General features: G+C 46.5%; 2 protein-coding genes across 4 annotated transcripts in view; both read left to right on the top strand.

The window, feature by feature from the left end:
• LOC119373656 (ribonuclease Oy) overlaps positions 1–23,803 on the top strand; it is a 335,955-nt gene that overhangs the window by 152,916 nt on the left and 159,236 nt on the right. The gene's annotated exons all lie outside the window — the stretch shown is intronic.
• On the top strand, positions 3,702–5,191 carry LOC119374941 (xaa-Arg dipeptidase). Its single transcript, XM_037645138.2, has 2 exons — positions 3,702–3,939; positions 4,831–5,191. Exons 1-2 carry the CDS (start codon positions 3,732–3,734, stop codon positions 5,151–5,153), a joined length of 531 nt encoding a protein of 176 aa, XP_037501066.2. The 5' UTR covers positions 3,702–3,731; the 3' UTR covers positions 5,154–5,191.

The raw sequence follows: 23,803 nt of genomic DNA on the forward strand, positions 1-23,803 counted from the left end.
GTGAAGCCTGTGAAACTTATGAACAATGAAAGAAGTCAGGTAATCGTGTCAATATCTTGGAGGTGAAAAACAGCGCCTGAGACGGTACGCAGCAGGAAAAGACGAGACACAGCGCTGACTGCCAAATTGATTTATTTATTCGTGTATGCTCACTTGTTGATATGTTTTCACATTTCTTCCGTTGTACTTTTTTATTGTGTCCTTGCATGTCTCATTTTCCTATGAAATAATCAAAAGCTGTCGGCCCTATTTACTTGTCTTTTTCTGCTTTTCTTTAGTTTTCAATAAAAGAACGCATATATGCGTACGAAATCAATCTTTTTAAGTGTCTTGGTCATGTAGCCAACTACACGGTATTAGCTCCTATTAGCACAATAGCACCAAGCAGACACTTAACGTGTTCTTGATCGACTTGGTGCAGGACCTACGATTTCCTTCATCTGCGAATACGACGCGCTGCCCGAGATCGGCCACGCCTGCGGCCACAACCTGGTCGCCGAGTGTGCCGTCGGCGCTGCGATCGCCGTCAAGGAGACGATGAAAGAATTCAAGAACATTCACGGGAAGGTAAGAAAGAACGGCTACTCAATCTGGAATCATCAACCAACCTTTATGCATGTTCGTGCTCGTGTTTGCATGTGTGCCTGTATGTATGCACGTACGAAATTCAAAACAAGGGGGGGGGGGGGGCTGTAATTCCCCACCCCCTCCCCCTGGCTAAGCCAATGAAGTACAAGGATCATTACTGTGCCAACTTTCCACTTTTAATAGGCTTGACCATGGGCGTAGGCGAGGGAGTGCAACAGGGGCACTTCAAGGCCCCCCCCCCCCCCCCTAAGCCCACGAGCACTACTTGTCCCCTACCCAAGCCGCACAAGCGCTCTCCCCTCGCCCACCACGAAGCAACACGGGTTTGCACCCCCCAAGACAAAATTCTGCCTACGCCCATGGGCTTGACTGCACAAGCCATATGCGTAACCACAGTGAGTTACGTGTGCTTGGCCGCATGGCACCAGTGTACTGCGGCAAACCGTTTAACAGAGATGAGCTGCTCTAGAGTGCTTATTTGGGCCGGTTGGTGCATGACCATAGAAAACGAGAAACACTCAAACCACAGAACAACCGGTCAGAGACGGACTAAGTGTTGCCCGCCTCTGTCCTGTGTTTTGCACTGTTCCTCGTTTTCTACCTACAATAGAGAACCTGTCATTATGCGACGTGTAGCAATGTGTGTATTGAGTGCATTGCGCAAAAGAATGAAAATCAACTAGTCTAATTCCCTACTTAAACGTGTGTGGGTCTTCAGCACCGTGTTCTGTTGAACACCTGCAGGACCAGGTGCCTTTTTTTTTTAAACCGATCTGGTGCCACGCACACGCATACAAACACACTGTTGCGCAGACTCCCGCTCTTGCGCAGACTTCTCTTAATTTTGTCCTTTCCCTATAGGGCTTGTCTCTTAGGAATAACGCTTCAGTTGAAAGACAGAGCTTCTATGTGTTCTTTACTTTTCCTGTGTTTCGTCTGTTATTTCTTTTTTGCGCTGTTTCCACAATGCAATGAACGAATCACGTCAGTACTCAGTTATGTGTTCAGTCGAATTGTGGTGAGACACGCGTCACCAATCACACTTCTATACACATCGACCGTAATTATCATTGTTAGAGGACTTTTGCTGTACTATTTCTTCCCCCTCCCCGTCGGGCTTTTAGATTGTGGTGCTGGGCACTCCGGGCCAGGAGAACTTCGGCGGCAAGGAGATCCTCCTGCAGAAGGGCGCCTTCAAGGACACGGACGCGGCTCTCTTGGCACACCCGGCGACCTTAGACAGCGTCAAACTGCCGCTCGCCGCCGGTCAGCAGGTAGGAACGCAGCATGTCCATGCACAACACCAATAATTCCATGTATCTGTCTATGTAAATGTGTCGCTCTAGCGATAACCCTTTCTTTCGTGTACAGCGTGTGTGCCAGCCAGAATGCGCTCTCGGCTTAGGGGTTTTCGTCCTGCTGTTGTAACTGCTGGGTTTCCCTTGACGACAGCTAAGCTTTCGTGGGTCCTCTTTCCATCCACAGATCACCGGGCAGTTTCAGTGCAGCCCCCGCTTCAAGTGTCCCTGGGAAGCGGCCAGCGCTCTGGACGCCGCCGTCGGGTCCTACGTGAACATGGCGCTCCTTCGCCAGCAGGTGAAGCCTCCCAGCAGGATAATGGGCGAGTATTGTCTATTTATTTATTTATTTATTTATTTATTTATTTATTTATTTATTTATTTATTTATTTATTTAGATGTCATCAGGGCCCTTCCGGCATAACATGAGGAAGCGGGGGAACAAGCGACATAAGAATTGTTACAGCGCGTGACACGCTTAACAAGCTTTAAGGCATACAGAAGCCCATATACTAAAAATGAAACAATAACCTGAGCAGTTATAACATAAAAAACGCACTGTACCAGTTACGCAAACTCCGAAAAATGCGCTTAAGACGAGAAACTCGTCGGACATTCGGCGAGTAACGACTCCGCCTAGCCGTAGCCGTTGCAGGCGTACCGTATTTTCTTCCGTACAAGATGTGCAGAAAATTCGGAGCGAAACTTGAGGTTCAGGTTACACGCGCATCTTGGTGTGCAAGTTGGCTCCATGGCACTGCTTCACGATAATGCAAGAACGGTGGCTTCACGAGAATACGCGGGCGTCTTTTATTTCTAATTTTTATTTTTCCGTGGTTTATGTTTGCGGCTGCGGGTTGTACGCGAGAAAATGCGTTAATATAGGCTTGATTGAGGGATCGGAAACAGATAACGAGAATGCAATAAACACCTGATTATAACAAAAAAATTGAAGGCATTTCCACGCCTGTGAAATCTGAGTAGACAGCGGAAGCAAGGTCTGTGTACGGGCTAGTTGGTATTCCATGTCAAATTGTAATTTACAGCGCAGGGGAAGACACGAGACAGAGACCAACGAAGACAAGCGCTGTCTTAGTTAGTCTGTCTTGTGTCTCCCCGTTTGCTGTAAATCACAATTTGAAATAGACAGCAAAGCTGGCAAGCAAGCGCCACCACCTGGCAAACGCACATTGAATTCCTTCTTCATCTTTCCTCCTGTTCTCCTTGTTGCTTTCATGTTTCTTTCTTTATCTCTTTCCATATTGCCCTCTCTCCTCCTTTCCCTCCTCCTAGTCCTCACATCACCCCTCCTCGCCCTCATTTCTTTCTCACCCCTTGCTATGCTATACTATAGTGAACTATAGTCTTCTAGTTCACTATAGCTGTACTGTACATGGATAGTCTATGGTTTACCCTCTCACCTCCTCCTTTTCATCATACTTCCCCTCACCCTCACTTCCCTTTCCCGCCCCCTTGCTCTACTATACTATGCTATACTATACTATGCTATACTATACTATACTATACTATACTATACTATACTATACTATACTATACTATACTATACTATACTATACTATACTATACTATACTATACTATACTATACTATACTATACATGGATTTGCTATGCTAGGAGCTGCTTGGCACATATCAGCTTTCTGTGGCGCATGCCCGCCGAATTTTCTATCTACGACACCGGCCTTATTCCGAGCTTAAACATCTCCGCTGTTAGAGGAGCGATTGTGGCCACCCCGTTTCAAAGATGACGTCGACAAAGATTCTAATCAGGCGCTCATTGGCACCGGCAGGCGCCCAGCTGGAGTCCGGGCGGAACGTCATCGTGATGCCGGAGACGAGCCGGGTGGTGTACCACGTGCGCGCCCCCACTGTGCCCGAACTGGCCGCGCTGATGAAGCGCGTCGAGGCGTGCCTCGAGGCGGCGGCCGAGGCTACCGACTGCTCGCTCGTGCAGGAGAAGAGCATCGTCTACAAGGACTTCGTGCACAACAACGCTCTCATCGCGATCTACGCCAAGCACGCGCGTGACATGGGTGAGCAGCCTCTAGCCTGAACTGGTCAGTTTGTAGGCACAAGCAGAGTGACTAAACGGTTGTTGTTGTTGTTGTTGTTGTTGTTGTTGTTGTTGTTGTTGTTGTTGTTGTTGTTGTTGTTGTTGTGGTGGTGGTGGTGGTGGTGGTGGTGGTGGTGGTGGTGGTGGTGGTGGTGGGGTTGAGTAGTAGCGAGTCGCCGCTGACTCCTTGTGACGCCAGGTGTACTCTTAAGAGAACAAAAAGATTGTTTGTTACTCTGATGTTACTTGCATCGCTTAATTTAAAACGCGCTTCCCATTAACTTAGATAATCAGCTAAGATGGTATCTCATCATTTTCTTTCTGAGGCACGCGAGTGTTACCCCTCGAGTCGGTAAGCTAAACGCACCTCGTTACTGTTGTTAATGATAAAGCTGTCCCAGAACCTCCGCGCGCTAGTGGTGCATGCGCCTTTAATAGTAATAGTAATTCTTGTGGTTTTACGTTCCAACACCACGATATGATTATGAAGGACGCCGTAGGGGGGGGGGGGGGGAGGAGAGGTCTCCAGAAATTACGACCATTTAGGGTTCTATAACGCGCACCTAAATCTCAGCACACGGTCCTATAGCATTTTGCCTCCATCGAAATTCAACCGCCACGGCAGGTATTCGATCCCGAGACCTTCGGCTCAGCAGTCAAGCACCATAAACACTAGACCACCTCGACGGGTCGCATGCGCTTTCTATAACGGAACAACACGGCGACGGCTGCGCGCCAACGGCGACAGTGCGACTGCACCTCGAGCTGTTGTCGCGACAAAAGCAGCCGCGGATGTTGTAGCTCGCGTAGAAGATCCGCAGATGACGCTGTAGTACAAACTTGAAGACACGTGGCAACGCTGTTTGCGCAGGCGTAACGTTCTCCGACCCTGACGACGCGCTCGTCGTTCCGTTTGGCGCCTCCTCGGACGCGGGCAACGCGTCACAGGCGCTGCCCTTCCTACACGCCACGTTCGCCATCCCCAGCGCCGGCAACAACCACACGCGGAGCTTCGCCTCGGCCGCGGGCTCTCGCGAAGCGCAGGCGTGCGCCCGCAAGGCGATCAAGATGCTGGCCCTCACGGCGCTGGACCTGTACACGAACCCCAAGCTCCTGGCCAGCGTCAAGCAGGAGTTCCAGGACTGGAAGGCCAAACGCAATGCGCAGGTGCAGCAGGGCCAGCAACGGCAATAGTGCGGGGGACGAAAGCAGCTACGACGACAGGCAGTGGGACGGCAAAGTCTGCAGCAAGTACTGGCGAGGATGGCAACAAGTGCAGCTTCAACCGCTGTCGCTGCAACGTTACTGTTGCTGCATTTGTTGTTGCTGCATCTGTTGCTGCATCTGTTGTTGCTGCATCTGTTGCTGCATCTGTTGTTGCTGCATCTGTTGTTGGCGCATCTGTTCTTGCTGCATCTGTTCTTGCTGCATCTGTTGCTGCTGTAGCTGCTGTTGCTGTAGCTGTTCCTGTTGCTGTAGCTGTTGCTGTCGCCTGCTGCTGGAGTAACGGCTGTTGCTGTAACCCCTTGCTGTAGTAACAGCTAAGGAAGTGTCACAGGTGATGCCGGATGCGAGACCAAACCAATGAGTTCTCCTCAAGCATCGCCGAGTTGAGAGTTCTGGTGTCGCCGCCTGACAAGTCATCGTGGCACGATCGTGGTTCCGGCCACTTCTGAAGCGATTCGATTTCGAGTTTTCTTAATGTTCTGCCGTCTTCTCTTCCGTTCGTTCCTGTGTACTTCGTCCCCTTCATCGTGAAACATTAATCGATAATAAATGCGTTTTGAAAGCGAAAATTGCTGGAGCCTCTTACTCCCATCCAGTGGTGATTAAAATTCTGCTTACGACAAAAAATTCCCAGTATCATACGCGTGTGATTGGCCATGTGTCATCATCATCATCCGACTACTCCCACTGCAGGGCAAAGGCATGTCCCATATGTTTCTACAATTAACCCAGTGCTGCGCGTGCTGCGGCCGCGTTATCCTCTCGCAAACTTCTTAATCTCATCTGCCCGCCTAACTATCTGCCTCCCCCTCTAGCGCGCTTGCCTTCTATTATAATCCAGTCTGTTACTTTCAATCACCAGCGGTTATCTTGCATTCTCGCTACATGCCTTGCCCATGTACATTTCTTTTTCTTGATCTTGACTAAGGTGTCCCTAACACGCCTTTGCTCCCTGGCCCGCTCTGATCCTTTCTTGTCCCTTAAGGTACTTCTTTAATTTTCCTGGCTGCAGTAGCTTATTACATAATGTGGAGCGGTTTGAGCAGCTGCTGCTGATGGTGATGCTTTGCGAACCCGCAGGACGAGGGTAAGGGCAAAAGCTGGGCTAGTTTGTCGTTCCAAGGGACTTAGCATACGCAAAAGTCATCCTTCTCGGCGGAGCGATTGCCGTCAAACAGTCTCACAGGCTTTAAGGGACACTAAAGAGACAAACGATTTTTCTCGTATTAGTAAGTTGCTGTTTCAGAATACCAATATCACCACGCTTTTCGCGGGACGCTTGGTAAGTAAGACAACGCCAAAAAAAATGCGGATGGTGACGGCACATTGAAGTTTCTGCAGCTATCCCCACGACATCACAGATTTCGAAGCCGTGGAATCTACGTATTTCGTAATTGGCGAAAGAAAAATGAAGTTCATTGTCTTTTAAGAGTGCCAGAGACATAAAATGCCAAGTTTCAGATAATTTCGCTGGGGCAATGTTGCCAGAATACGGGAAAACGCATCGAAATCCGTGGCGTCAAGTGTGGCGAATTTCGGCGCGAAATTCAAAGAGGAAACTTTTGTTTTGAACTTGTGTTCCATTATTAAACCTATGATGGCGATATTAATGACAGTAGAGTTTTCAAAGTAAGACTGGTCAGTCTGAACTCATTTAACGTTTCACTTTAGTGTCCCCTTAAGCGGTAACCCAGCACTCTTTGCATGCAACGATCTTTGAGATAACCATACACTCTAAATATTTTCACGCGTAGTAAGCGTGAAACGCGCCCCTCGGCCTCCTAAAATTCGTTTTATGTACCACGTGACTCAAAATACGCGTTGTTTCCCTCCACCCAAGCGTGACGCCGGTCGAGGACACGCACATTCGCTGTATTTTACGCGTGATGCGGGATTCTACGCGTGAGAACCGGGAAACTCACGCTGAGGAAAAGTTTGCGACGCCGATCGCGCTTCTCCTTATCACGCGTATATATATCCTGATACAATCGCCAAGACAGCCGTGCATGCGACGTCGCCGTTACTCGCCTCTGATTTGCTGCTGCGATTTGCGCCTGCTTTCGTTTATTTTTGTTTTTCACGCGAATGCCTTGAAAGGTGGCGCTTGCTTCGATATATACTTTTGGCGGGAAAACGGGGTTAGAGTCGTTGGAGTCACTGACTTAGCAAGCTATTCGTGGATCGTCTCTGCCTACCCTTCGAGCATGTACTGTGCGGAGGGTTCGCTTTGTGTTGTTGAAAAGTTGTGAAGTCATGAATAACTCGACATCGATTGACCTGCGTGGTGTGCCGCGCGGTAGATGCAAGAACACCGAATGCGACTGCCCGGAGTTCTCGCGCGACACGGCGCCACTCACTGCGAACTCTGCTATTCCGGCCGGATGGCGTGCATACTGCGGGCACTCGCCTGCCATTCACGGCCGCTTGGAATACCTGGGTAAGCAAATATTTCGAAATGTGTTTGCTCATTATATATTTTACAATTATTTTCCCAACAGTGACGCTTCTTCCTATTGACCTCTGAACTTGACATTAGTATCAGGCCAAGTTCTCTGTGTACAGTATGACGGACAGAAACGCGAAAATTTAGGGCTATGTATTTCACGTACTTTCATTTTCAACATCTCCATTTCGTGTCATAGCGGCGTAATTTTAGCTAGAACACTTACATCAGACCCAACATTAACTTTAGATGGCGGATTCGTAGCGACGTGACGTGGTTACCTTGAGTAATTGCTCATGAAAGTATTTGTAGTAAAGAAAGTGTTGTCGCATTCAGTCCGAGAGTTTCTGTTTCACTCGGGTCGTGCGATCGACCGGGAAGGATGACAAGAAAGAAGGAAGGGGTGTTACTTTCGGTGCCGTGGCTGTGAGCCGTTTCTCCTACGCCGTCGGTTATCAGGCGGTCCCCGCGTATAGCGCTCGTTAGCTTTGGCTTGTCGGCGCCAAATTTCGTGGCCGCGTCGCGTTTCGCGGCGGTGGCCATTTTCGGGCCAGGAGGCGGAACGCCGGTAAAGGGGCCGCCTGGCGCTTCGCGCGGTGAATAAACAGCGCCTGCTTCCTCCGTCCTCCGCAGAGCGCCTCGAAAATGACCAAAAATATATTGTATGCCGTAAATTCATGTAGTCGATGCGTACATTACGAAGCGTTAAAATTGTGCCATATCCTGCAAAACAAGCGCGTTAAGGCCGCAGTAAAATTGTGTGTTTTTGCTGCACATCAAGGCTGAAGTTCACTTTTTTATGTGAGTGCGCAACGCATGAGTCCATAAGTATTATTTCAAGCCGCTATTGCCAAGAGACCGCTCTGGTTACAGGCGAACTATTTATGCCGCAACCTCGCCTTTTATAGCAAGATACGATTGCGTCACCTTCAGGAATCTCAGGCTACTGGGTGAAGTCGCACTTGTGTGCAATTAATAGGGAGTTTTCGAATAGTGGCTCCTAACGTTCGGGGCCCCAAAGCCTCTTGCGTGGGCTCGCTTTGGGTCAAGCAGGAGTTATAGAGTTTTCGAATAGGGTCTGCGGCGATTTGGGCACTCCCCCTATTCTAGGTCACTGTGGTCTTGGCTGAGAGCTGTCGCTTCGAAGTGAGTGCCGTCATGTTTGTTTGACGCAAAGCGTTTGGGGCAGGCTTCGGGGCTCCCGCTAAATTCGCGAAATAGCGTCCCCAACGCAAAACCCGAAGCTGTTTCGGTCTCGCGCATGCGCAGCGGCCTCGACGCTATTTCTTCGGGGCCTCTATTCGAAAACTCCCTAATATTTGCGTTACCGTAAGGTAGCATAAACAGTTTACCTTACAGTCCACTACGTGGAGCCAGTGCCTCGGCGGTCGGTAATGCTATAGCTGTCGCGGCAGCAAGAATGGAGCTCTGGTGCAGTCATGTTGCGATCTTATAGCAAAATTATACGGAATTACAGAAAAGCTGTTTTTGTAAGCGCCTCAGGTAGAGCATGCGTGTCAAAACAGTCAATTCGAGCTTGCACCTTTTACTGTAAAAGCTCAAAATTGTCGCTAGTACAAAAATGAAGTGCTTCGTATGGTACTCACTGGTGTAACTAATAGCTGATATTTTGAATGCCGTTTCTGAAATAAATTCGCAGTGAAATGTGGTCAGTATACGATCCCCACGTTAACGGTTTTCTTTCTAATGGATGAATATGTCTGAGATACCACGCTGAGTGCACGTGTTCACAGTCGAGTTGAGTTCTACTTCCACAAACACTATAATTGCGGAAGAGTGCTTAGCTCACCCGGCTGCCAACCGACAAGACAGCGGTTCGATTCCCACCGCGGGCAGAAATCTTTTTTTTTCCTGCAGCTGTTCCTCTCTATGGATGAACGGTTGCACCACAATGTTCCTTCTTTGGGGCTTACAGTTGCGTCATACTGGATGTCAAACATACGGTTAACCTCTCTGCATTTAGTCTCGAGAAGGACTAACGGTTCTGCCAGCGCAGTACGGTTTGTCAAGGGAACAACTTTTGATTGAAAAGCTCGCAAGGTCTGTTGGAGTGTATGGGGTTCAGAAAGAGGCAATCGTCTTACTTCCACAATTATATTTATTGCTGTAAAATTTATATTTGTTGATCTGTGCAGACAATAGATGAAGAAGGACATTCTGAAAGCGGAATAGATGCACCCTGCGTGAAGGCACATTTAAAAGCATCCTTTATCCAGAGGACCACGTCACCAGTGGCGGTATTACCGGCTTATCTCCTAAACGAAGAACTGGTAAGACAGTCCTGTACCTTCTTATGTCCCTCTTTATTTCTTCAGATTGCCATATTTCAGAAGATTTTATTGGCGCCCAGTGTAATCTGGAGCACTTACTTTTTTTTTTCATTCGTGCTCAAACAGATTGCCGCTGTACGCACTATACTTGACTTTGCGACTTCAAAACCCCTTTGTATTGTTCTTGCTTACCCCCAATGCCGCTATAATGAAATCAACAAAGAGCCACGAAGTTTGTCTGATTGTGCGCTGTATTCTGTGTTCATGAAGTTTATTTCCACGTTTTCTCTTTCAGTTTGCCTTTGAAAGTCAACTGAGATTTTTAAGCACTATCGACGAGAACGTGAAAAGCCTCAGCAAAATTCTGCCTGCAGTGGCGACAGTGTCATCCTTAGCGGACCCATCGTACACAGAGATGAATGCGTACCTGAGGCCAAGGCTCGCGAAAATGGCCCTAATTTCAGAGGTGAGTAAAATAGTTTTTTAAGAGCCAAAGTTTCAAAAGCAATTCATAACGTCATCATTCTTCTGACACTATACTCAGTTTTCAGCAGTGTATCAGAAGATTTAACGCCGCAGTCGCAATGTGAGCTTTGTCGACAAAATCATTTTCATGAATTCATAGTTCTGTACCAAGTGAAATTGAACAACGGTTCATTCCATGAGGTACCAATTTATTTTTTGCTTTTTATCTTTGCCAGGTTTCACCCGTAGACATTATTGGCCCGTGCATTGTGTGGGGCGACATGAAGGAGCTTGTATGCGGCAAAGAGCCCAGCGAAACCATGAAGCTACAGCGGAACACGTTGCTGGAAAAAGCACTGGTGCTTTGTTTGTGTGGGTACTACGTCAAGGACCTTGCGTATCCGGCTGCTTTTGGCCAGATGCTTGGCTTCGTTCAAGCAGTCGTTAAATGTGCCGTCATCGACGAAATTCCATGGGCGCAGAAAAGGCTACGGGATTTGTTCACGAAACTACACTTCGTTTGAGATAAGTACACATCAAAGTTTATGTGCTGCTTAAAGAGACATTCAAAATTCATGTAGCGCCTATTTTACAGTTCCTGTGTGTTTTTTTCTTGGATTGCTCTTCCATAAAAAGAAGCGTTTTTGTAAGCTATGGTCAATAAAAGTTTTACTCAAATTTAAATTCTTGTAAATATTTCGTTCTACTTAACCCCTTATCTTTGATTCAAAATGTAAAGTGTTAGAGCACTCCGCGCAAGATTCCTCACTCAAATTTCTGGACTACCGTATATATAAGTAATCGCCTCGAAAGGATGCATGCACATCAGAGGCTTAATTGTAGGATTCGCCAGATGCACCTGTGGAAGATGCTTTATGAAAGTTTGAGACAATCGAGAACGCCTTCATTCTGCTAACACTACAAAATTCTGAACGGTGTATAACGAAGATCTAACGCCGCAATCGCGGTGTGAGGCTTGTCGATCCGTGACGGGAGGCCTTCCTAATGCTTAGTTAAGGTGTAAGAGAGGATTTTTACTTACTTGATGCGGGATTCTCCTGCTGTATAAAATGTGTTTCCGACTGTCAGAAAGTGTTTAAAAATAAATTTGAGAGAAGATAATATTTGTTGTGCTGTATTTGTTGATGCTTGGCGGCTCTTTGGCGGGTATATATGCTGTTTGGCCGGCATTAAATGGCTAATTACAAAAATCAAGTTTCAATTTTCATATTGGGCACGGGAACATTCTATTGCTTCTGCATAACACGAGCTTGCTAGCTGCACCGTAAATACAAACCGCACTGCCGATGTTGAGCTGTGCGTACATATGTACCGTTGGGTACAACATGGAAAGAGTAGCCAGTGAAATAATGAAAGCTTGTCTCTTATTTCTAGCCTACTCTTTGTACAATAAACCGAAATCCATATTTATGTTTCAGCCAACAAGCTCATTTTACCCTCTGGCAGTGTCGCGTTCTACTACAGTTTGCACATATGCAAGATGAAAAGGAAAAATTAATTTTTGTAATGCGCTAATTATTGCCGGGCATATGTATACACTTCAAGAAGCCGCCAAGCCCATACAGCACAACAAATATTATCTTCTTTCAGCTTTCTTTTTGGATGATTTCTGACAGTCAGAAAGGCATTTCAAGGAGCGAGAGAACGCCGCATTAAGTAAGTAAAACTCCTCTCTTACACCTTCTCTAAGCGTTAAAAAGGTTGGCAGTCACGGTCAGCAAGCGTGGTGCGCTTAGCGTGAAAGCGCACCACGCTTAGTACAAGCGTGCAAAAAATCGCCCCCACTCACGCTTCGCAAGCGTTATGCATCCCGCAAGTCATGCTTAGGAAGCGTGATTTTTTCAGCGTGAAAGCACACCACGCATAGAACAAGCGTGCAAAAACACGCCCCCCTCTCACGCTTCCTACGCGTGAAAATATTTATACGGTTGGCCGCCAGGCACGTAGCGCCCGCAGTGCTACAAGCTTTCAGGCCCTCAAGGCCGAAACGACTGACTCCGTGATATACAGAAGCGGATAATTCTCGACACTCGCAGCAAAATATTACGAGCAACGATTGCGTAAGGAGTGCACGCGATAGCGGCGAGGGAAAGTTCATATTGCGGTATTACGTTCGTCGCCTGCGCAATCTCGAGAGCGTGTCAAGCATTCGCGGGCTATCAAGTCGCACCCATCTATCCCAGCGCCGATTTATCGCCTTTCGCCGATAAGGGACCGCTTAGTAAATTGTGTAGAGACCAAGGGCCTCACACTCAGATTTATCTTGACGATGAGGATGACCCGCAATTCGATAGAGGCGATACGCTCGAGGCCTGTGTACTTAGGTGCACGTCAAATAACCCTGGGTGGTCGAAATTTCCGGAGTCGTCCGCAACGGCGTCCCTCATAATCATATCGTGGCTTTCGGACGCGAAACCCTGACAATTCTTAATTATTATTCTGATTATCCCCCAATATTGCTTAATACTGAGGGTATTGGCTGTGAATTGGACATCTGAACCTTTTGGTAATGAAATGTCGTGTAATGTTAAAATATATAAATAAATAAATAAACCTTTTGGTAATGAAATGTCGTGTAATGTTAAAATACATAAATAAATAAATAAACCTTTTGGTAATGAAATGTCGCGTAATGCTAAAATGAATAAGTAAATTAAATAATTAATTAAAAATTATAAGAGAATGCAGACAGAAGAAACTGCAGAACTGCGTAACTGTGTAATCAGGCCACACAGCTTAATAGTTATCCTGAAAACAACAACTTAAATAATGATGCGAGAATGTAGCACATTTTTTTAATCATTAGTACGTTATAAATATTTATGTATTTTTTATTTATTTACAAATACTGTCAATCCCTTGAGGGATAAACAATGATAAAGAAAGCAGCGAGTAAAGAAATTACAGACACACACACACACACACACACGCATATATATATATATATATATATATATATATATATATATATATATATATATATATATATATATATATATATATATATATATATATATATCAGGAGTGTTAGTGCGAATATAACTACAAAGTATGTACAAAACGGTCCACTGTTAAAGGGAACACTCCAATGAGCACCTTTCATTTTGCTGGCCCTCTGACAGCAAGTGGACAGGGAAAAATTGTACATGCGCTGCACGAGTCTGTCAAAGAGAGGCAGAACTGTCAACCACCAGTAGTTTTATGCAAATCTAAGCCACTGTGTTTTTACAAGAGAGCGTAATCCAAACATGCCCTGCACGCAAGTGTTCCCTTTAACAGTGGACCCGTGTGTACTTGGTATGACATTCAAAATATGGTCACTAGTTACAAATAAGTTTTTTAGAACGTGGAACAAATCGCTTCAAGATAGAGTACGCAGATGTGTTTAAATAGTATTTCACGCAGGCGTATAGTTATACAAGGTTTCAGGGTAACAAGCGCACATCGATAATAATAAGTTACAAATCCAAACGATAACTACGAACACCAAAAGGACGCGGTAAAAAAAGTATCAATGAAAACCAAGGTTATATTAAATTTAGTACAGGAGAGTTAAATCTGTAACGCTAGTGGGCTATTTTCCATCGAACAAGTGAATACATCTAAGGAGCAGCTGCTAGTGATGGCCTCGCTGATATCGTTCCACTCTCTTATCGCTAAAGGAAAAATAAAACAGTTGCTACGAAAGGGATATTCATTGAGTGTTTCTGTGTTTATGTCGCGATGGCCGTGTTTCACTTCTGAAAATGTATCTGGAGACATAAATGTTAAATTGCTTATGCACAAGCTGGTACAAAAGTTTAGAACGGCCTATTACTGATCGGTTTTGTAATGTTAGAATCCCGGCATTCTTTTGTAGTTCGGAGGGGGAGTCTGTTAGCTTAACTATACTTATTCAACGCTGACTTATTATACATATACCTCAGCGCTTTCCTTTGGACGCCTTCTACTTTCTTAATTAGTTCCTCTGTGTATGGGGACCAAATCACATTTGCATACTCCAGGACTGACCTAACAAAGGTTTCCTATTCCAGGGTTTCTATATCGGCTGCAACTAGTCGGAGGTGCCTCCCAAGAAAGAAAAGCCGCTTCAATGCAGTAGATGTTATGTTGTTGATATGCGAGTTCCATCTCAAGTCATGTGTTATTGTTAGTCCAAGGTATTTGTGTTCGTGAACGCGCTCCAGCGGGATGCCGTTGACGGCGTACGAAAAGCTCAACTTATTTTTTTTTTTCGAGTTATTGATAGGACAGCAGATTTTTTTAGTATTTATAGTCATCTGCCAAACGGTACACCAGTCTGACACTGCTTTTAAGTCATAATTTAATGCTATGTGGTCATCATGCGAGTTGATGTTTCGATAAAGAACGCAGTCGTCGGCAAATAGTCGAATATTTTCAGTAATTTTGATGGTAGGTCGCTTATAAAAATTAAGAAAAATATCGGAGCCAGAACGCTTTCTTGGGGTACCCCTGATGTTACCTGAGCTTTACGGGAGAGCTGGCCATGCACTTCCACAAACTGGCTGCGCTTCGTTAGGTAGTCGCGAATCCACTGAACTATAGGGTCAGTGCCAAGTGTAATTTCAAGTTTTTTAATGAGTTTCTTTGGCGATACCCGATCGAACGCTTTCATAAAATCGAGCAGGATGAGGTCTATCGTTTCATCTGCTGAATGATTGGTCGTGCGTCAGTTCTAGTAGCTGAGTGACAGTGGAAGGCCCGTACGAAAGCCATGTTGATATGGTGACAATACAGCCTCACTTTCTACAAAAGTGGTTATATGTTTGAGTATGATGTGTTCAAGAAGTTTGCAAATGATACTCGTAAGCGAAATTGGCCTAAAATTGGATGGGTCGTTTTTGCTGCCAGATTTATGTACTGGGATAACTCTTGCAGCCTTCCTATCGTTCGGGAGAACAGAAGACGATAATGACTCATTAAATATTATGCAGAGGTACTTGGCCGTCCATTCTGCGTACCGTTTCAAAACCATGCATGTTCGGTATTTTATCCGGGCCCGATCTTTTTTTAGTGTCCAGCTTTAGGAGAAGGTTCCAGCACTCCTACTTCCGTAAAGGTTAGGGGGCTAAGGATTTCGCTTGCGGTGACGTCATTTTCAGATCTTTTCCCGTCATCCGTCGTGAATACAGAACAGAAAAAGTTATTCAGAGAATTGGCGCGATCTCTGTTAAATGAGGGTGAAACTAAGTGATCACATGATGACTTTAGCTTGAGGTAGCTCCAAAATTTGCTCCATGAGCTTCTTAGGAAACCTGTAAGAGTGTTTTTTGTAAAAGTCTAAAAAAACTTTGAGCGCAAATAAGCTTGTGGTGTGTGTATCTTTCTTGGTCCTACGTCGTTTATTTGCGCTCAAAGCGTTTTTTAGTCATGAGATACTAACTAGCCCATCTAGCCATATTGTTTTTGTAAAAGTTTGACTTGACTGTCTTTATTTTCGTCTTCATGCCTTGAATAGCTACAGTGAGGTTACTACGAGTAGTAGACTTAGGCGCAACCTTCATCGATCTTATAAGACGCTTGACCTTGCGCTTGGCGTGAATGCTATCCCGAGAAATCCAGGGGTTGTGCGTTCTTGTTTTTTTAACTTTGGATGGCACGTATTTTGCGATGCAGTGAAAAAGGATAGTTTTGAATTTGTGCCACAACATCTCAATATCTGTGAAGGGATTTATGGAACATTCTTCAAAGCCCGTGAATTCGAAAGATAAGTAGTCTATTATAGCTGTATCGTCTGCTCTACTGAAGTCCAGGTAAGTTATGCGTGGTTGAGATAAAACTGTAGTGTTCTGGGCAGGCACGGCACACAAAGTTATCTTGTGATCAGATATGCCATCAAGCAATTCAAGTTTAGTCTGATCTAACGGGAAATGGTGGCTCATGAAAATCTATACGTTGGAGGTTGTCACAAATTAGCGCGTAATAAAGCGCGCGCGAGGCCGCTTTCAGCTGGCTACGAGACAGAACGGCGCGAACCGCTCGCCCAAGAAGCGCAAAAGACGAAAAAACAAGCATCAAAAGACGCCGGCGCGCCGCATTCTCCTCACCCACTCGAGCCAGACGCAGTCAACACGATCAACGCCCGGCAAAGCCTGGATGTTTCTAGAAGGAAGGGGGGACGCCGCACCGAGAAATGCCGCCGCGATTCGAACCTACGAGAAAGCTCTCGCCCTTTCTCTGGCCTCAGCTGTACTACGCACCGCAGAACACTCCCGACGCTTCTAGAAACCAGGGGAGAAGGGATAAAAGCGTGCGACGACGAGGGGTCGGGAAGTCAGTGAGCGAGTCAGTCGGCCCGGTGATGGTGAAGTTACGCTAAGTGTGGCTCCGTTAGCCAAAGAAGACGTGTTTATGATGGTGTGTGGTCAGTCGCTCGTCGATCTGGAAGAATCCGATGACGACACCGTGTGAGCCGCGAGTCACGACGACGGTTGAGCTACGACGATCAACGCTGGACCTGGCGTGAGTGTTTTCTTGAAGAGAAGCATTCGATTACCGTCCAAGTATTGTGGACTGGATACGCCATTGTATATTCAGGACTTTAACGGTCATTGAATAGTTGTAATGCATGCGATTGCATTTGTAGCGTGTGATCCGTTTAGCTCCCGTTGTGTAAACACCATCTGAGTTATATTGTGAAGTTGTAACTGGTACCAGCCGAGTGTGCACGTGTTTCTGTGTTATTTGTATTGCCTTAACTGAGAATATATTTCGTTTTCGTTTGTGTTATCGACTCTCGGCTCTGACTCGGTCTTTAGACCACAACCGGCGTTCGCTGGCGCACCAAAGGACCAACTCTAAATTGTCCGCGCTTTCGTGGTGCGTTTTTCGGAGGGCCGTGACGCCAGCCCTTAGAATCCGCCCGGCGATTGCCGTCCCCATTAACGGGATTAGTGACAGAGGTAGTTCCCTGTACACGTGTTGGTTCTGTTACAACTTGGCTAAGATTAAGTGATAGCATGAGATCAAAAAGTACATCGGAACTAGGGGGAGTCATTTTGAAACGTTTGCCAGTTCACGTCGGGCAGATTAAAATCGCCTAGGAGTATTAGTCTAGAATGCTTGACATTATCTCGGACATGGTGACAGAGTTTTTCCATCACATCAACATCACTTGAGGGACTACGATAAACACAACCGACGACAATATTACATGTAGTAAATGACAGCTTACAAAAAATACCCGTCACTCCTGTGACTTCAGGCAAGGCTACACATGGAATTTCCTTTTTAATCAGTAAGGCAACGCCTTCGCCACGTGTTGGTCGGTCTTTCCGAGCGATTACATAGTGAGGCGGTGTGATTTCACTGTCCCTGATATCGGCAGTTAGCCATGTCTCGGTTAAAGCAACAAAATCTGGTTCGACACCGACAAGCAATGCCTCAAGAAAGTCCGTCTTTTTTACTACACTACGCGCATTGATATTGCAAAAGGTTATTTCCGGCGGGGCGCGTTGCGCCGAGTACGCGCTGCTAGTGCTCTTGGTCGCTCGTTTTTTTTTTTGGGTAGAAGTGCTGGAATTTGAGTGCATTAGGACCACATAATTTGTGTCCGCATCCTATCGGTAAAGGTCTCCGTTGATGCGCAGCTTGTCCTGAATAGCGATACCTTGTCCCCAGATTCTTTTCTCGGTTTTGCATAGCTCCAGAGCTCTTTTCTGATGCCTCCTTACCCGCCCTGAAAAATCTTCGCTTATTGAAAAACCACTTTCCTTTAACTTATAACAGTTGCTCAAAATGTGCACTTTGTCGCGGTAGTCCAGAAGCCTCAAAATGATCGGTCTGTTTTTGTTGCCTAATGGTCTGAAAGAAAAGCCTTTACACCCCTCTTTTCGTTGTCGCGCAGACTAATGTGTGAACATGCGCTCTTTTGCACGTTCTTGTCTTTTTTCTTCCCTTGTAGTTATTTTTATTTGTCCTAAACTGTCAAAATTTCACTCTGTAATCTCTGTATTTTCTTACGAGTATTTTCACCTGTATTATCGTGTGTGTTTTACTGGAGGATTTTATTGTTTCCTGTGTTTCACATACTGTAAAGATTGTTCAACACTATTTTTAGTCTAATGACACAGATTTGTTTCGAATTGTTTTCACAGATTGCTCAACGTTTTTTTTTTTGTACAATCCACACCTGCCTATGGCTTGTAAAACAGGTTGGCAGTATTAAATAAATAAATAAATAAATAAATAATAAATAAATAAATAAATAAATAAATAAATAAATAAATAAATAAAATAATCTGTGAATTCTTTCAATTTCAGCAGATGCCACTTCAAAGACGCCCTTCAAGATCTTCTCGTTCACTTTTCGGTCAAGCGAGTCGTCGCCTTCCTTTGGTTCTTCAGGAAGACCATAAACAATTAGGTTTGACCGTCTTGATCGATTTTCGAAATCGTCTACTTTGAGTTCAAGAGCCAAGAAGGCTTTCTGAAGGTTAGTAATCTGGTCCATACATGTGGAAACCTTGCTGTCAAGTTGGCTTAGTTTATCGAGTTTTGCATCAATGGGTTGTTAGGCGTTCCTCCTTCATCGTATGAATGTCGTCCGCGATTTGCTGTAGCCGTCTCGAAAACTGAGCAAATTCAGGCCCAGGGTTACTCTCGACATCACGGCTATGAGCTGTAACTTATAAACATGCACGCAGAAATCACATAATAAATCTGAAAGCACTGTTGGGCACGGCAGCACAGTAAGGCATTATTCATCTGAACGAAAACATTTCCCAGAACGTTTTCTCACCTGTACTATAAATACAAAGAGATTTGAGCTCATCGTTCCAGCAGAGCTGCCGTGCCCAATGGCGCGTCGAAGTTGGTCATGGGCTTTTAAGGTGTGTGATGTCCCTCGCATCGCTGATGTGGCTCTGAAGGCGGTGTCGTCACGGACTGACACGGTGACAGTGTGACGGTGCTGTAGCTTGTGGTCATCCAGCTTCAGCGGCGAGGTAGGCACGTGCGATTCGAAGTGTCTTGGTAGACAGGTCGAGTTGGCAGGAACATGCTCTCTTTTCCGTCGTACCCCGCCGGTATGAACAGCAGGGTGGCGATCTGTACTATAAACACGAAGGGATTTTGAGCTCATCGTTCCAGCAGAGCTGCCGTGCCCAATGGCGCGTCGAAGTTGGTCATGGGCTTTTAAGGTGTGTGATGTCCCTCGCATCGCTGATGTGGCTCTGAAGGCGGTGTCGTCACGGACTGACACGGTGACAGTGTGACGGTGCTGTAGCTTGTGGTCATCCAGCTTCAGCGGCGAGGTAGGCACGTGCGATTCGAAGTGTCTTGGTAGACAGGTCGAGTTGGCAGGAACATGCTCTCTTCTCCGTCGTACCCCGCCGGTATGAACAGCAGGGTGGCGATCTGTACGATAAACACGAAGGGATTTTGAGCTCATCGTTCCAGCAGAGCTGCCGTGCCCAATGGCGCGTCGAAGTTGGTCATGGGCTTTTAAGGTGTGTGATGTCCCTCGCATCGCTGATGTGGCTCTGAAGGCGGTGTCGTCACGGACTGACACGGTGACAGTGTGACGGTGCTGTAGCTTGTGGTCATCCAGCTTCAGCGGCGAGGTAGGCACGTGCGATTCGAAGTGTCTTGGTAGACAGGTCGAGTTGGCAGGAACATGCTCTCTTCTCCGTCGTACCCCGCCGGTATGAACAGCAGGGTGGCGATCTGTACGATAAACACGAAGGGATTTTGAGCTCATCGTTCCAGCAGAGCTGCCGTGCCCAATGGCGCGTCGAAGTTGGTCATGGGCTTTTAAGGTGTGTGATGTCCCTCGCATCGCTGATGTGGCTCTGAAGGCGGTGTCGTCACGGACTGACACGGTGACAGTGTGACGGTGCTGTAGCTTGTGGTCATCCAGCTTCAGCGGCGAGGTAGGCACGTGCGATTCGAAGTGTCTTGGTAGACAGGTCGAGTTGGCAGGAACATGCTCTCTTTTCCGTCGTACCCCGCCGGTATGAACAGCAGGGTGGCGATCTGTACTATAAACACGAAGGGATTTTGAGCTCATCGTTCCAGCAGAGCTGCCGTGCCCAATGGCGCGTCGAAGTTGGTCATGGGCTTTTAAGGTGTGTGATGTCCCTCGCATCGCTGATGTGGCTCTGAAGGCGGTGTCGTCACGGACTGACACGGTGACAGTGTGACGGTGCTGTAGCTTGTGGTCATCCAGCTTCAGCGGCGAGGTAGGCACGTGCGATTCGAAGTGTCTTGGTAGACAGGTCGAGTTGGCAGGAACACATTCCGTCGTACCCCGCCGGTATGAACAGCAGGGTGGCGATCTGTACTATAAACACGAAGGGATTTTGAGCTCATCGTTCCAGCAGAGCTGCCGTGCCCAATGGCGCGTCGAAGTTGGTCATGGGCTTTTAAGGTGTGTGATGTCCCTCGCATCGCTGATGTGGCTCTGAAGGCGGTGTCGTCACGGACTGACACGGTGACAGTGTGACGGTGCTGTAGCTTGTGGTCATCCAGCTTCAGCGGCGAGGTAGGCACGTGCGATTCGAAGTGTCTTGGTAGACAGGTCGAGTTGGCAGGAACATGCTCTCTTTTCCGTCGTACCCCGCCGGTATGAACAGCAGGGTGGCGATCTGTACTATAAACACGAAGGGATTTTGAGCTCATCGTTCCAGCAGAGCTGCCGTGCCCAATGGCGCGTCGAAGTTGGTCATGGGCTTTTAAGGTGTGTGATGTCCCTCGCATCGCTGATGTGGCTCTGAAGGCGGTGTCGTCACGGACTGACACGGTGACAGTGTGACGGTGCTGTAGCTTGTGGTCATCCAGCTTCAGCGGCGAGGTAGGCACGTGCGATTCGAAGTGTCTTGGTAGACAGGTCGAGTTGGCAGGAACATGCTCTCTTTTCCGTCGTACCCCGCCGGTATGAACAGCAGGGTGGCGATCTGTACTATAAACACGAAGGGATTTTGAGCTCATCGTTCCAGCAGAGCTGCCGTGCCCAATGGCGCGTCGAAGTTGGTCATGGGCTTTTAAGGTGTGTGATGTCCCTCGCATCGCTGATGTGGCTCTGAAGGCGGTGTCGTCACGGACTGACACGGTGACAGTGTGACGGTGCTGTAGCTTGTGGTCATCCAGCTTCAGCGGCGAGGTAGGCACGTGCGATTCGAAGTGTCTTGGTAGACAGGTCGAGTTGGCAGGAACATGCTCTCTTCTCCGTCGTACCCCGCCGGTATGAACAGCAGGGTGGCGATCTGTACGATAAACACGAAGGGATTTTGAGCTCATCGTTCCAGCAGAGCTGCCGTGCCCAAATAAAATATTCATAAATGTAGGGATCAAAACTATATAAGTTTTTCTGCGTGAATGAGTCCGCATCGGCGGTACAGGGGCTACAGGCGCTCGGATGCTGACCCGAAGGTCGCGGGTTCGATCCCGGCCGCGGTGCCTGCATTTCGATGGAGGCGAAATGCTAGAGGCCCGTGTACTGTGCGATGTCAGGGCAGGTTAAAGAATATTAGATCGCCGAAATTATGCGGAGCCCTCCACTACGGCGGGCCTCATAATCATATCGCGATTTTGGCACGGAAAACGCCAGGAATTATTGTTATTGTTGCGTGAATGAAACCAGAAACGGCATTTTGGCGGCTGTTAGTGCATCTTGGGCGACAAATGTTAAAACGCATTGTAAGTTTAGTGGCCTTCGTCGCATTTAGCACAATGTGAATATATTCATCTTGCTTCTATCGCAGAAACAGCAAGTGTTATAAATAATACCACGAATGCAACTACGTGGGCTATCACACCCATATTAAAGCACATAACGAAACAATAAAACAACGGTGCACGTCCTAGCTACTGAGCACCGCACTCGAGGTGAAGGTAAACAATTAACGAAGGAGAAGAAGCGCTTGTGAATTGTAGTTAAGACTATGCTGCCATAGTGTTGCCTTTTTTTATTTCTCTGGCGTAGCGATTTGTCCAACTTTAGGATGATAAATGGGGCCATAACGATATTACGTTGCCGCGTTTCCTCCCTTAATTATTACGTTTACAGATCAGGCTTAGAGGCTTCCCCTCTGTGCTCTCTTTGTAATAAGGAGGAAACGATTGGTCACTTCTTTCTATCCTGCTGCCGGTTCACGATTCTGAGAAAAAGAACACTAGCACCATACCTCTACGAAAACTCGGCCTGGGGTTAACAGAACGAGTTATTCTTTCTCTTAGGGTCCCTGCCCTGGTATACAGCCACAGAGATGTTTTCATCGCCATTGAGCAATTTATCACCGAGACTAAAAAATATCTTGCTAAGCACTGCCGGCTCTAACTATTCCATTGCTGATAATTGGCATTTCAAATCAATATATTATTTAACATCTAGGAGCGTTACCCAGTAGAACTTGCTGGTAAAATCCACCCACTACTCGGCCAGTACCCAGAATTGGGTATGAGCCATAGTCATAGGACAACGACAACAACTACTGACCGCAGGGTATAGAATATTTTCATAATATCTTTATTTGTTTCTTCCTGAATAAGTGTTATTAGAATTATCTATGGTTCATTTAAATCAGCTATCACTTTTTAGTAATATGTACACTTTAGTACTTTGTTCATGTGGGTATCAGTCAGTTAATGAAACAACGACAACCCTCCAAATCATGGCCGAATACCAAAAGCGAGTAGCGCCAGTTTACTGAGCAATAAGGAAGCAACAAACTTCATCAGGCAGATTTATTTACCCTTTAGACCGTACTCCCTCAGCTTGCTGCGCGTTCCTGCGGCAGTGATCCTTGCTGTCTGCGGTAAGCAAAGACTGAACATTTCCCTGTTCCTCTATTGACTTTTTCTATATTCCTGAATACCAAGCTTACTTTTCATTTTTCTTAGTTCGTTCTGAATCATCCTCTGCTACATCAGTGGGTATGCGTCGTATATTCAGGTTAAGCTGCAACTAATGTCCGAAGTAACAGTTTCCCTTCGTGTTTGTGACTATCGTAATATGAAACGTTCTTACAACTTTCGTATGAAAGACTTCTCTTGCAAATGACGGATGCGAAAGCGCTCGTAATTCAATGTTTTTACGTGAGTTAAACCAGAGGTTGTCAGCAACGTCTGAAGCCCTTCGTTTGGATATTCTAGTATCCTCGCGCGTATAGAAATCCGGACGTAAAACGACGTTTAGAGCTTTTTTTACACGTTCTTTAGACGTTTATAACTTCTTTTATGTTTCATAGAAAAGGCACCATGAATTCTGCATAGTTATATAATGAATGCATGCACCCGCGACGTTAGTCTAGTGGTTATGGTGTTCGACTGCTGACCCCAAGGGCGAGGGATCGAATCCCGGCCACGGCAGCCGTATTTCGATGGAGGCAAAATGGATAGACCCGTGTTCTTCGATATAAGTGCACGTTAAAGGACCC

The sequence above is a fragment of the Rhipicephalus sanguineus genome, chromosome 11 (assembly GCF_013339695.2).
Source record: "Rhipicephalus sanguineus isolate Rsan-2018 chromosome 11, BIME_Rsan_1.4, whole genome shotgun sequence".
Classification (NCBI taxonomy): domain Eukaryota; kingdom Metazoa; phylum Arthropoda; class Arachnida; order Ixodida; family Ixodidae; genus Rhipicephalus; species Rhipicephalus sanguineus.

What these genes read in the sequence shown, in the direction of transcription:
- LOC119374941 (XM_037645138.2), top strand. Translation starts at nt 3,732, where the DNA reads ATGCCGGAGACGAGCCGGGTGGTGTACCACGTGCGCGCCCCCACTGTG. An exon ending in CAAGCACGCGCGTGACATGG is followed by an intron (nt 3,940 to 4,830) that starts GTGAGCAGCCTC and finishes CTGTTTGCGCAG; the next exon opens with GCGTAACGTTCTCCGACCCT.